At 46.9% G+C, this 13,215-nt stretch overlaps 1 protein-coding gene across 2 annotated transcripts in view; it reads right to left on the minus strand.

Annotated features, from left to right (window-relative positions):
• Positions 1 to 27: 27 nt before the first annotated feature.
• The window catches only part of Bmp6 (bone morphogenetic protein 6), a 145,910-nt gene continuing 132,722 nt past the window's right edge, over positions 28 to 13,215 (minus strand). Inside the window, exons 5-7 of one of the 2 annotated variants that reach the window (XM_075969856.1) lie at positions 2,822 to 2,898; positions 1,356 to 1,466; positions 28 to 1,264 (exon numbers count right to left, since the gene is read on the minus strand). In XM_075969856.1, the coding sequence (XP_075825971.1) occupies positions 1,115 to 1,264; positions 1,356 to 1,466; positions 2,822 to 2,898 (338 nt within the window). In that variant the 3' untranslated portion in view covers positions 28 to 1,114. Of the gene's footprint in view, positions 1,265 to 1,355; positions 1,467 to 2,784; positions 2,899 to 13,215 lie in introns of both variants that reach the window. The other variant, XR_012910380.1, reaches the window with a different exon arrangement.

Below are 13,215 nucleotides of genomic sequence, written 5' to 3' on the forward strand. Positions count from 1 at the left end.
TAAAGAAAAGGTCTGGTCTTTGCTTAAATGTTACAGCAAAATGGATATAAAATAGACAATAAATTATAGTTTCTATTTACAAAAAAAAGCTGTAAGTACAGTTACAGATTATAAATGTATTATTTAATCAGTTTAGTACGAAATTGCTTCCCAGTACATGATTGTGAAAAAGACATCTAAAAAATATCCTAAGATTTAATCTGATTCTTACTTTCTACAAGAGGAAACTGTGGTTTTGGTTCACAAATACCATCCTCACCTCGACAAACCCATTCTTAGAGGCAAGGCCCTTCCTCTGGGTCTCTGCTGCAGACTAGTCCTGAGCCGTGGGTGTTACCGTAGGGAAAAGGCAAAGAGCAGTTGGAGAGCTGGTGTGTGGAGCCGGTGTTCCTGTGTGAATGTGCTTGTCGAGCCCGCTGAGAGCTGCAGTCACTTTCTGCTGGTCCATGGCTTAGAGGAAGGCTGCTGCAGATGCTTCACACCCTACCACACAGTATGGCCCTTCTACTTTGGGTTCTAGTAAAGACTTTAGGGAAGAAGGGGGTGCACAAGTGCTTCAGTTTGTTTCGACTGAAATTAGTACATTTTCACACCACCACCAATAACAACAAAAACCATGTGACCGCAACAGCAGACAAAAGGCACCTCTCCAGAGCATGCTGGTGACCCAGAGCATGCTGGTGGCCAGAATGCAGGTCTAGGGTGAGCTGGCCTTGCTGGGAATGGAATCTGATAGAGCTCCCCTTCCCCCTGCATTCTGTTACCTGCAGAATCTCCCAGTGCTACTGAACCAGCTGCTCTTTCCGTCAGGTGTATTTCATATTCCTTCGAGGTTATTCTCTACTTATACTGCAAACAGCTAGATCTAAATGCTAAAACTAGTCTGGGTGGGACCGGGGGCGGTGGTCTGCAGTTACCAGGCCTGTACTGAAAGCACTACAACTTCCTACAGACAGCAACTGCTCAGGTATGACCTGGGGACGTCGCTTGGGCAAAGGCACCAGCGGGAGATGCTTCCAGTGCCATCGGCCCACTTCGCGCTGTGCTTCTTCGTGTGTGTTAAGGCAGATTTAGGCAGGAGTCCAAGGCAGAGTCACTAGCAGCGGGCTTCGCCTTAATGGCATCCGCAAGCTCTCACGACCATATTCCTGTATTTTTTCAAGATGACGTTGGAGTTATCGTCAAAGTAAAGAACCGAGATGGCATTGAGCTTCGTCGGTGCACAGCATGGCTTGGGCACGTACTCGGGATTCATAAGGTGAACCTGTTCCAAAACAGAAATGGGAACGGGCACTGTTAGAAATGACAACCTGGTCTGGGCTTGAGCCCGCTTACTGCCAAGCCAGGGCACTCACCAAGGTCTGTACAATGGCGTGGTTGGTGGCATTCATGTGCGCATTGAGTGGGAAGGAACACTCTCCATCACAGTAGTTGGCAGCATAGCCTTTGGGTGCAATGATCCAGTCCTTGAGATGGAACAAAAGGAAGTGAAAGATCACCAGGTACCCCTACATCCTCTGCACTCTCAGTGACCTCCAAGAGAAGACACTGGTCATGGCTCCCAGTGTGGGGACAGGCAGAGAAGTTTGGGAACTGCCCAAGTTCACATTCAAGTGATGCTAAGGTATGAACGTGGTTGGTCTGACCCTAGAGCCTCGGTCTTTCCATGGGCTCATGTGACTTAGCTGTGGCAAACCTGTTAGGTCTGGGATTGAGCTTGTGGCTGACCTGATGGACAAATGCTGCCGTGGAGGAATCTTTCCTACACTATGCATATGTATTGCTCTCATTGGCTAATAAAAAGCTGACAAGCTGGTACCTGGGTAGGAAGTTAGGCAGGAAAGCCAAACTGAGAATGATGGGAAGGAGGGTGGAGTCGGGAGAGAAGCCAGCCAGTGGCCTAAGAAGCAAGGCATGCTTGAGGACAGGTAAAGCCATGAGATACATGGCAATACATAGATTAATAGAAATAGGTTAATTTAAATGTAAGAGTTAGGTAGTAACAAGCCTGAGCTATCAGCTGAGCATTTTTAATTAATATAAGCCTCTGAGTTGGTTATTTGAGATGGGACCGTTGGACAAAAAGACTGTTTACTAAGTGCTCCTTGACTTAGGATGGGGGTTACATTTCAATAAAACACCAGCTGGAAATGCCCGTTATACACCTAAAATAGCGAGCATCCTATCTTAGGCACAGTGCATTGTGGAGCTGGCTGAGAGCTGCTGCCACCTGTCATGTCCAATGATGAGGAGACTCCAGCCCAGAAAGACTCAACCTCAAAACTCAGGGCACTGTATCTAGAGAACACACTGCTCCTACATCGTCATATAGCTGGAAAATGGTCAGTTGAAACATTGTAGGTCAGGATCTGTCATGTCTACTTAGACCCAAAGGGTCATCCTCAGGATCCCATTACAGCCCTGTCAAAGTAACACCACCTACATAGAGAACAACTCCTATCTCCCATTTCTCAGCACACTTAGCTGGACTTGGTATGAGCCAATTTAGAGCTACTGGGGAAATTATTAATCATCAGATTTTTTTTTTTGTAATCCTGTTTCTAAGTAAAAGTTACTTAAATGTCCAAATGGCCCGCAGGCTTTGAAAGAATAAGGAAAGAGAGAAAACCATAAAAGGGGCACAAGGTTTTCCTGCCTTACTTCAGCAGCCAGAGTATTTGAGAGCTCCTGGGATTCCCGAATCAGCTCCTCCTGGAAGCTGATGGTGGCAGCCATGGGTGAGGTATGAACTCATGGAGGCCCATGCTTATTCTGAGGACTCACCTGCCATCCCAGGTCCTGGAAGCTCACGTGGACTCACCTGCCATCCCAGGTCCTGGAAGCTCACATAAAGCTCGTGCTTTTTGCAGGCTGTTTTTAATTCACTGCTGTTGTAGTCTGTTGGAGGAGATAAAAAAAAAAAAAGAGGTACTCATTAATTCCTTCACTTAAAAACATACATAAGGGCTTTCCCCCTCATACATGCCAGGCACTGTGCGATGCTCAGGGCCACTGTGAGCCAGGCTCCTGCTGACACACGTGGTCTCCCAACAGTTCAGTTGCGTTCCCAGTTGTTTGCCTAAATTTAGAGCCACTGGGGGAATTAATCATTTGACTTTTTTTTCCTAATCTTTCAAAATAAAAGTGGTTCAAGTGTTTAATACATTCCCCTTGTCTGTGAAAGAGTGTGACGAGCGTTAGAGAAAGTTGGCACTGAGCCAGAGGAGCTTTCGAACACACCGCACTGTGCCCGTCCTGGGGTCTGCTTTGGCACCCCGTTATTTCACGGCAACCTTTCAACAGCGGATATGCATCACGTAGTCTCCTTCTGCAGGTCTGCAGATGGATGCGTGGCGATCTCCACTGGATTTGAGAGGAGGCAGTCAGTAACTGGTAACCGTCATTGTATTCCAGCTTGTGGAGCTTGGGTGACAGCTTCTGACCCCCAAATGGGGGAAAGGGTGACAGTGGGAGGCCACGCTCTCCTGTTCATGGGTTCCACCCTCACTGCTGTTGTCGAGCCCTTTCTAGGTGCCCTAAACCATCCCAAAGCCAGCATTTCCCCAAAACGATCTCCTGTGCAATCCAGGAGCCACCGGCCTGGCTTAACCACCCTCACCAGGAGGCCTGGGACACCTTGATTCATTTCAGCCCATCGGAGCAGCTTTTCTGTGACATGCACGTCTCCTGCCTGGCGCCAGGGACACAGATGAATCACGTATGGCTTCTGTCTTGGAGGCTCAAAAGGGCTGTGTGAGAAAGGTGCTCTGGGTGCCCAGCTCCAACTCAGAATACAGATGGCATGGTTGAGAGTCATGCAGAGTCAATACTGCTGAAGCTTACAGGACGGATAGTAGGGGCTGGGGGAGGGAGAGAGCGGTTCTGTTGGAATGGGTTGGAGTTGGGAGATAACATTGGAAAAATGAAGGACTCACAGTGCCAACAATGAGTGAAGTATGAAGTGAGTCTGGGAAAGTCCCATTGAGTGGGGGAAGGTGGATTTCAGAGCTATGGTTTTAAAAGACACATAGGTGTGTTTGTTAGGTATAAGGGCAGACAGAGAAAGGAAAGGCGGGAAAGAAGTTTGGGAGGAAGAGTTTTCCTCTAAACTGGCCAAGAAAGAGACTGGAGCAGAGCACACCACCCCTGCACTTGTCCACCAGCTATGCGAACCAGTGAGTTCCCTAACGGATGTATTGGAACTGGAACTTCACACTTTAACCCTAACCCCAAATCACAAGTATGCAGAACTCTCTAAAGAAACTGTATCAACTGAGGCCAGTGGCCTGGAAAGAGAGAAGTGGGTCAAGTATTTACTGATTCTAAATCTACTCATTTTCCGCTGGGTGTGGTGGCACATGCCTTTAATCCCAGCACCCAGGAGGCAGAGGAGGCGGATCTCTGTGAGTTCAAGGCCACTCTGGTCCACAGAGTGAGTTTCAGGACAGCTAGGGCTGTTACTTAGGCAAAGTCTGTCTTGAAAAAAACAAACAAACAAAAAAATTTATTCATTTCCACCCCGCCCCCCACCCTGCCTACCTGACCTTGCAGGAGGGCCCCTGTAGTTTTAAGTCCATATAAGAAACAAATTCAGAGCTACTATGGAGGGGAATTTCTTTATTCAGGGCATGGAAGATTCTCATTCTGAACATAGACACACCTTTCCTGATGAAAATAACCCATCAATGAAAAAGAAAGGAGAGGAGACTTAACTTCAGGGAGTGCAGGTCAGAGTAACCTCTAGATAAGGTTGCTACAAAGGAAGCTTAAATAATAGAAAGGCAGGATATGCTAAAGCAAGAACATTATGGCGAAAGAACACGGCAGATAGGAAAAGATGGGTGGGTGCAAAAAAAGGAACAAGGAAATAGAATAGAAGACTTGAGTGAAGAATCAGACCATTCATTTCAAGAAACCTTCAAATATAACATAAAAGTAAATGGTAGGAAAATAAGACTCTCTATAGGGAGACTTGGAAGACAAAATACTTCTGTCTGGAACTCCTGACAACAGTGATAGGGAGCAAGTGATATTTGGAGACCTAAAAGACTCTGTGAATTTCCTAGAATTGAGAAAGATAAACACCTTCAAAGAAAAAGCATGCTGAGTACGAAGCAGAATAAATTCCTATGATATCAAAATCCAGTGAAATTATAGTATATTAAACAGCAAACTTCTCAAAAGTTAACTCAGGCTAAAGAAAGGTTACTAAGTTACTTTAAATTTAAATGGTAAATTTAATAAAAATATGCATTCAAATATTAAATTTCATTAAGGACAACTCCACTAATATAAAATTTTATACCCAGCTATAAGACCTCCTCACTTTCCTTGGGACCTCAGATCTCTCTCTTTCCTGCCAGCTAGGTGCATGGGTTCAGTCTTCTGAATATTCCAAGGTCCTCGGTCCTTGTACTTTTGCAACTGTCCTGGTCAACTGTATGATCCCTGACTTCGGTACTCATCTGGAATGGCCTTAATTTATCTAGTTCTGGCTTGTCCTTCCTCCAAACTTCCTCAAAATCTTTTAGATTAGTCTTAGAATCACTGGCCATATAAAAAGTGGAGATTTCTAAATAAATTTCCTTAAGAGATCAGGTGCAGAATAATAATAAGTGTGCATGATTAGGCATGGTAGTACACACTTGTAATCCCAGTATTTAGGAACCTGGGAAATTTGAGGCAGGAGCACTCACCATGAGTTCAAAGCCAGCCTGGGCTTCAAAATGAGTTCTGGTTCAGCCAGGGCTACAAAGTGATGCCCTGTCTAATATATATATATATATATTGTCTCTATTTCCTAGCAGAGGGCATAGAAAGCCCTTGGAATTTGCTGAGAGGAGTGTCTTTGTTATGTTAACAAGACCCCACCACACACCCACACCTATATCCTTCATTGTAGGCCCCTAGAAAACTTCAAGATGGGTGCTGCTCACCAGAAAACCCTAGCACATAATAAGGTTAGAGTTCTGAGCCTGCCTCACCTATGGAGATTGAGTATAATCATGTGACCAATGATTTGACTGTGCACAACAAAACCTTGTATTCTATGGTTCATACATGGTATGGTGTTCAAAGGTTTGTATGCCAGAAACTTGGTCCTCAGGATAAGGTATGAGGGTAGAACAAAAGTGGGCCTCACAGGAGGTAATGGTGTCATGAGGCACCACCTCACAAGGTGCTACACGCCTTTCTAGTGACTGGATCAGTTACCTTGTCAGTAGATTCCTAGAAAACAAGGACACCCCATTGATGTGTGAAGTCCTTCTGTATGTGTTGTTTTTATTGGTTAATGAATAAAGAAGCTGCTTTGGCCTGTGATAGAGCAGAGCTAGACGAGAAAACTAAACTGAATGCTGGGAGAAAGAAGATAGAGCCAGTGAGAAGCTATAGAGCCAGAGGAGAAAGACATGAGCTGCTAGCTGAAACCTTGCTGGTAAGTTGCAAGCCTCGTGGTAAAATATAAAATAGAAATGGCATGACCCTCATGGTAAAATATGAAGTAATAGAAATGGGTTAATTTAAGATGTAAGAGTTAGCTAGCAATATGCTTAAGCTATTGGCCAAATAGTACTGTAAATAATATAGTTTCTGTGTGTTTATTGCTGGACCAGGCAGGACAGAAACCTCCGCCAATACCCCATGTTTACTGTCTTCTGTATGTATCATTTTCTGTCCTTAGATCCTATCTTCTATCTTGTGACACTTCATGAGGTCTTTATCACACGTACCTGGCCAAACCTTTCAGCTTCCAAACCATGAGCTAAAATAAGCTTTTTCTCATCAAGTACCCAGTCTCAGATACTTGGTTATAGCAACACAAAAACGGACTGAGCCACCACATAGAAATCCCAGACCATGAGGTGCAGCGACATTCCCAGATGAGTGTATATTCCGAGGCTGTGAGAGAGCCGTGCACCTGGAGAGGGGACAGAAACTCCAGGACCCCAGGCCCCTTGTTCTGGATCTCTGATTTGGCTATTCCTGAGTTTATAACAAAATGGTAACCATAAAGACAGCCTTCTGGAGAAAACGATTAAATATGAAGGAGCGGGCACAGAAGTGCCTCGACCTATAGGAAAACCAGACACAACACGGGTGGTATGGAGACCTCAGGACAGTCAGTATCTGATAGGAAATGGCATTCCTTCTGGGGACCTTATTTTAATGCGCTGGCTCATGTTAGAAGTAAACTAAAGGTCACCGGGTTGGTCAGTGTGTGAGAACTGGGGTGCGAACACAGGGACAACTCCTTCACCCCTAGATTCCTAGCTTCTGCTCTGCAGCAGGCCTAACATCATGTAACCCAAGAACTCTGTCCACTTCCCAGCTGTCCCAGCTGTCTGCAAGCACGCCTGGACTGACTCCCTCAGTGCTCAGCACAGAGAACTTTCTGGAAAGAGAGCTATTTCTTTTAGAGCCAGACATTGACGTTTTTGTTATTAAGGACTGGGGCCAGAGAGAGGAAAAGCAGGAATTCAATCCTCCTGTTTCCTTTCCTACAGATATTCTCAGGCCAAGCTTGTGTTTCCTTATAGTTCCATGGTGAGCGCTGGCAAAGAGTGTATAAATATTTGTGAAGGTCACTGACCTTTGGAATGCTTATTTCTGTAGCTCAGGGTTCGCTGCCCTGGCTTCCACGTGGAATGATGCTGACCCAATTTTTGGTGTGTTTTGTTTTTATAGATTGACAGGCAGCAAAAAAAAAAAATCCTCTTACACATACCACCATTGATATCTGTTTAGAAGATGGGTCTGAGGAAGACCAGGTTTAAAAAAAATAATAAAGAGTATGCAGCTAAAATTTCATAAGAACATACCCACTTAAACGGGAGAAAAGAAGAGACCGCAGGTTTGTCCAAGTGGGGGCAGAGGAAGGCAAAGGTACAGTGTTAGAGGCAAAAACAAAACAATGAAAACACAAACTTCTCTAGCCCCAAGGCCAATGATAGGGCCCATGGACACAGTGTCTGACTCGCGGGCAGCCGATGCACCAATCTGAGGAGTCACCAGCAGTGCCACCTAAAGGCCACTAGTGCTCCATCCAGACTCCAGGTCAGAACCATCAGGAACAAGTGACACACTGTACAGGGCAGGTCTGAGCACACAGGAGCCACAGGTGCTGTCTGGGGAGGATCAGAGGCAGGGACGCCTTTGCTCCAAACACAGCCCACGTCTGTCTTTGGCCTCCAGAATGCTAGGCAACCCAGGGACATGCTGACATGAACACTTGGTACCAGCCTCAAGACACACCTTCAAGAAGGGCTGGCTGCTAGAAGCTTAACATGGCAAGCAAAGCCTGGCCCTCAGCCACCCCATATAGTTCTCGGCTCCAAGACAGGAGGGCAGGGCCAGCGAGATGGCTCAGCAGTTAAAGGCACATGCTGCCAACCATGATGGCCTGACTTCCCAGTTTCTTCCCTTTCTTTCTTTTCTCTCTCTCTCTCTCTCTCTCTCTCTCTCTCTCTCTCTCTCTCCCTCCCTCCCTCCCTCCCTCCCTCCCTCCTTTTTTTCTTCCTCTTTCTCCTCCTCCTTTCAAAGAGGACATACCCACTTCTATCCTCCCCTTCTCCTCAAATGACAAGGGCAGAAGCAAAACAGTAACTCCTACAATGACACCTCTTTTCAGGGGCTTAGCTGTCCTTGTCTTATCTCTGGGCTTCTACGCCCCATCTTATCCAGCGGAATGTCTCTGGCTTCCACTAACTCCACCCGTGGAACAATGTGCCATTGAGGGGGGTGCAGGAGGTGCCAGCTCCTTGTGGTTTATACTGGTACATCAGTATGAGAGCCACAGGAAGGCCCCAGTCCAGTGCAGTTCAAAGATTTCAAGGCTGCACACATGCCAGTTCCTCGGTATATGACACCGATCTCCTCTCGGCTGCATGCCTTAAAACAGACACGATTCCCTTAAGCACCAAGAGTTCATGAACTGGCTGCGACTTCCTTTCAGTCTGTCACTTCCTGGACTGACATGTCTCCTGACTCCCTGAACCCTCTCATGGCTGGTCATCACTATAACTTACTGGGCATCTTACGCCTGCCTATTCTGCTTTATTAAGGTGGAGAATCAAAATGCTCAGGACCAGACCAAAAGTGTTTCAGATTTTGGATTTAGTCCCAGGTAGCAATAGAGCAATGACAGAACCGTGCCCCAGGATGCTCAGTTCCGAGGACTTGCTATGTCATAGGCAGAAGCAGCATCAACAAAATCTCCCATTATCTGAGAGCAGTGATAGCAAAGACTGAACTATAAAGCTCAGTGGCAAAGCAGTCACCCAACATGCACAAGGTCCCGGTTTCCAAGCCCAGAGCCACCAAAGGAAAAACCTCCTCCCTTGCAAAAAGAAAAAAGCGACAGTAAAATTCCAGCGCTCATCTGATAAAACAAAGACCAGTTCAAAGTCACAGCATCAGACTCATCAGACGACTTGAAATGACATCAATGTTCCTCTCCTCCCCAGATGTGTCACAGAGGGCTCTGAAGAAGTAGCTGCCGCAGAACCAAGAATTGCCAAAGGACATCATCCTTCCAGGCCTTCCATGCATTGACCTCGCAATGGACCGAGCAAGTGGCACCGCAGTCCCCCACAAGGCAGAACAGCAGAGGCCAAGAGAAATATTACAGAAGAGGAGAGATCGGCAGCCGGCAGAGACTTCGGACGGCAGTGCAAGGACCCAGGGCGCGGCTCAGAGCACACCAGACTGGCAAGACCTGGGGCTGGGAAACAATCGCCAGATTCATAAGGATCCCTCCTGGGCTACACAGAGCAACTTGGCCCAGCACCATCAAACAGGTGTAAAAACAATAAAGACACGTCCCGAGGCCATGCAAGCCCATGAGAACAGTGCAGCTCAGCCAACGTCCACGATTCCTGTGGAGAGGACAGCTGTAGGGAAGCGTAGGCACGTGGGCACCATGCAGGGAGACTTCCCTCTGACCCACTGTCCGGTGCACGTGTCTGCAGGGTCCTGCGTGAAGTCAAGTACAAATGGGAAGAGCAGGCTGGGGTGGGCAGGCTCTTGGCCCCTTCCTTGTGGTGGGCAGACCTAGCTGTCTCAGGAATCCACCGCTCGGTTGCAAAAACAGCTACTTGTCATGTTTCAGCCTGATGACAGGTGGTTTGATGAAGGTGGCTGGCATCTTTACTCAGGTGCGAGATGTCCCTGGCGGGCTTCTTCTAGACAGGGCCTCTTTGGGAAGAAGGGTCAGTGCCCTGGGAGTGTACCATGGAAGAAGTGGGCAGCCGAAGAATAGGAATCTCTCCCTTCAATCTCCTGAGAGGCACTGGGGCCGGGGGGGGGGGGGGGGGGGAGTGGGTGGAGTCACACTATAGATGGCCTCTTTTCTTGAAGACAAACTAGTTTGCCCCGCAAACCTCTGGCCCTTCAACAGCCTGGAAGGGAAGCCTAGAAAGACATTATGCCCATTCTCCAAGCACAGGCCAGATTTCTGAAAAATCTTCCTTCTTTTCTTCCTTGGTTTCCCCTGTGGTTTGTTGCTGTTGAGTTAGTTCATTAGTTGGCTTTAGGATTTTAATGTATTTACTTTGAGACAGTTTTATACTATATCCAAGAATTTTTGCCTCCGGCGCTCTGTAGGCAAGGATGACATTGAACTTCTGATCCTCCTGCCTCCACCTCCCAAGTGCTAGGAGTATGGGCATGCACTGCCACACCCAGTTAACACAGAACAGGGGTCAAACCCAGGGCTTTGTGCTTGCTAGGCAGGTACTCTGCCCGCTGAACTGCATCTCCAGCCCTAGAAATCCGTTCTTAGGTAGAAATCTCTCCCTCTGCACACCCACTTCCATTAATAGAAAAAAGATCCAAGAGCCTAAAGGATCAGCTCTGAGGGGCTGAATTCGAGTCCATTCTCAGTTCCCTGAAGGTTCAGAGAAAACAGAGATGACAGGCCCCATCATCTCAGCGCTTTCTTGGGGGTTTTAAATATGTGAGAACAGAGGGACTTGGCATGGGCCCCTTTGCCCTGAACTACTGAAGGAACACAACAATCTAGGAGGACTGGGTTGGCAAGTGGAGTAGGGAGGCAGAGGGGCAACAGGAACCCTTGGACCATTAATTAATACCCATAATTAATTTTAACTCATCAGCTTGAAAGAAAAAGTTGAAAGGGACTTGGGGAAAAGGAACAGGATGACTTTGCTGAAGCCCAAACCAGAGACAACACATTTTCCTAATTAAAAGCAACTGGCCTGTGTGTGAGGCGGGCAGGGTGAGTGTTGAGTCAATCATGGGAAATTATCATTTTCAAAAGCAATCAGCACTGCAAGGGTCGCCTCCACAGTCTGAGGTCCTAGTAACCAAACTGGCCACAGTTCCCAGATGAACCCTAGCACTGGCTGACTTCATCATCAGGCCCCAGAGAAGAATGTAGACCATTAATTCAACTCAGCAGTCTGCCTCCCAGGGGAATAAAGCAAAGAGGGCATTCCTTTTTATTTCTCCTTTCTTTGAAAGCCTCAACCCTGACTGCTTCTAGTGGTAAAGAAAGACAGGAACACCCACGCTGTGCAGTGCTCCCAAGAAACACCTTAACGAGGAGAGGCAAAATGTCACGGCACGCTGGGTGGTGACTACTAAAGGGTCACCTCCAAATCGCTGGCATAAAAGAAGGCTTAGTACATCACTGCCTAAAATCTAGGGGACACTTCCTCCGAAGGAAAGGTGGGGTGCTTTGAGAAGCTGCATTCATTCTTCCACGAGCTACCACGAAAATAAACAGAGCCTCTAGAAGTGTTTTACTTCCTTGGGATCCCAGCATGCGCTCTAAGCACCTACTTCGTACAACTGACTGTAAGTCATCTTTGAAGGTGATTATGTGCCGTGAGACTGCCTTTCACCAAACCCTAAAGCTGTGAGGTATCCCGCACCCTCACTGACAGAGGGCTGAACTGAAGTGCAGGCCTACTGGGCAGGTTTCTCCAAAGCCACAAGGTTGCAAGAAAGAGAAAATTCTGACAGAAAGTCTCACTGCCGATACTCAATGTCACACTTGTTTTCTGGGCAGTTCAATAACCCAGGGAATCCAAGACTCAGGAGCCCTTGCTCTAGTGTGACCAATGTTGGGGTTCAAATTCAGTACCACTTAACTGCTATGCACTTGCTTCTAGGAGCTTCCATTTCCCCCTCCTCCCAGTGCTAGAGAAGACTTCTGAGAGTTGGAATTAACCCTCAAACACTGGGGACCGTTTCCTCTCTCTTGCCCTTTGGATTTGCTGGTCCAGAATAGAACTGAGTACCTGATGCAGGCTTGGCCAATCAGAGTTCTTCCCAGGCAGCAAGGTGATCAGGGTGGGGCACATCGTACAAGCCAGTCCAATGAGCACCAAGGCCTGCCTTCCTGCTGAACCCAGCAAGGGAGAGAACTCTTTATCTGAAGATGAGGTTGCCAAGGTCACCCTGGGACTCTGAGAAACCTTACCATACACTGACATCTTTCTGAGGATTCCACCAACAAGAAATAGAACTTTCTAGAACCATCAGTTTCCAACAATACAACCAAACCGAAACAAGAAACCCTGAATTTCCCAGTCAAGTGAGCCAATAAAATCCATGTCAGAGGCTCTGAGAGGACTATTGCTCCAGCCAAGAGTTCTGGTGACGTCGACAGAGCGTGAATGGTTTGGGGTGTTGGTTTTTGTCGTTGATTTTGTTTTGTTTTGTGTGCATTGGTATTTTGTTATGAGTGTCAGGTCCCCTGGAACTGAAGTTACAGACAGTTGTGTGCTGGCATGTGGGTGCTGGGAATTGAACCCTGGTCAACTAAGCAGTCAGTGCTCTAACCTCTAAGCTATCTCTCCAGCCCTATAGAACATGAATGGATAACACTTCTTCATGGAAATTGAGCACTCCAAGTCTGCAAAGCACAGGCTGATGGGTGATACTCAAACCAAAGCGCACTAAAGATGCTGTATAAAATTAACATAAGTTTTATGTACATAAGGTGAATAGGTGATATAAATGAACTTTGTCATCAGACAGAGATCTTATCCCTTAAGAAATCTCATTATGTATATAATGCAAGTGTCCCCAAATCTGAAGGAAACAAACATCTGAAACCTCTCTGGCCTCAAGCAGAAGACCTGGGTTTGGTTCCCAGCATGCACACGGTGGCTCACAACCATCTCTAACTAGTTCCAGGGGACCTGGCACATCACCTGTCCTTCATGGGCACCAGACACACATGTGACA

Source organism: Microtus pennsylvanicus, chromosome 4 (genome assembly GCF_037038515.1).
Source record: "Microtus pennsylvanicus isolate mMicPen1 chromosome 4, mMicPen1.hap1, whole genome shotgun sequence".
Lineage (NCBI taxonomy): Eukaryota > Metazoa > Chordata > Mammalia > Rodentia > Cricetidae > Microtus > Microtus pennsylvanicus.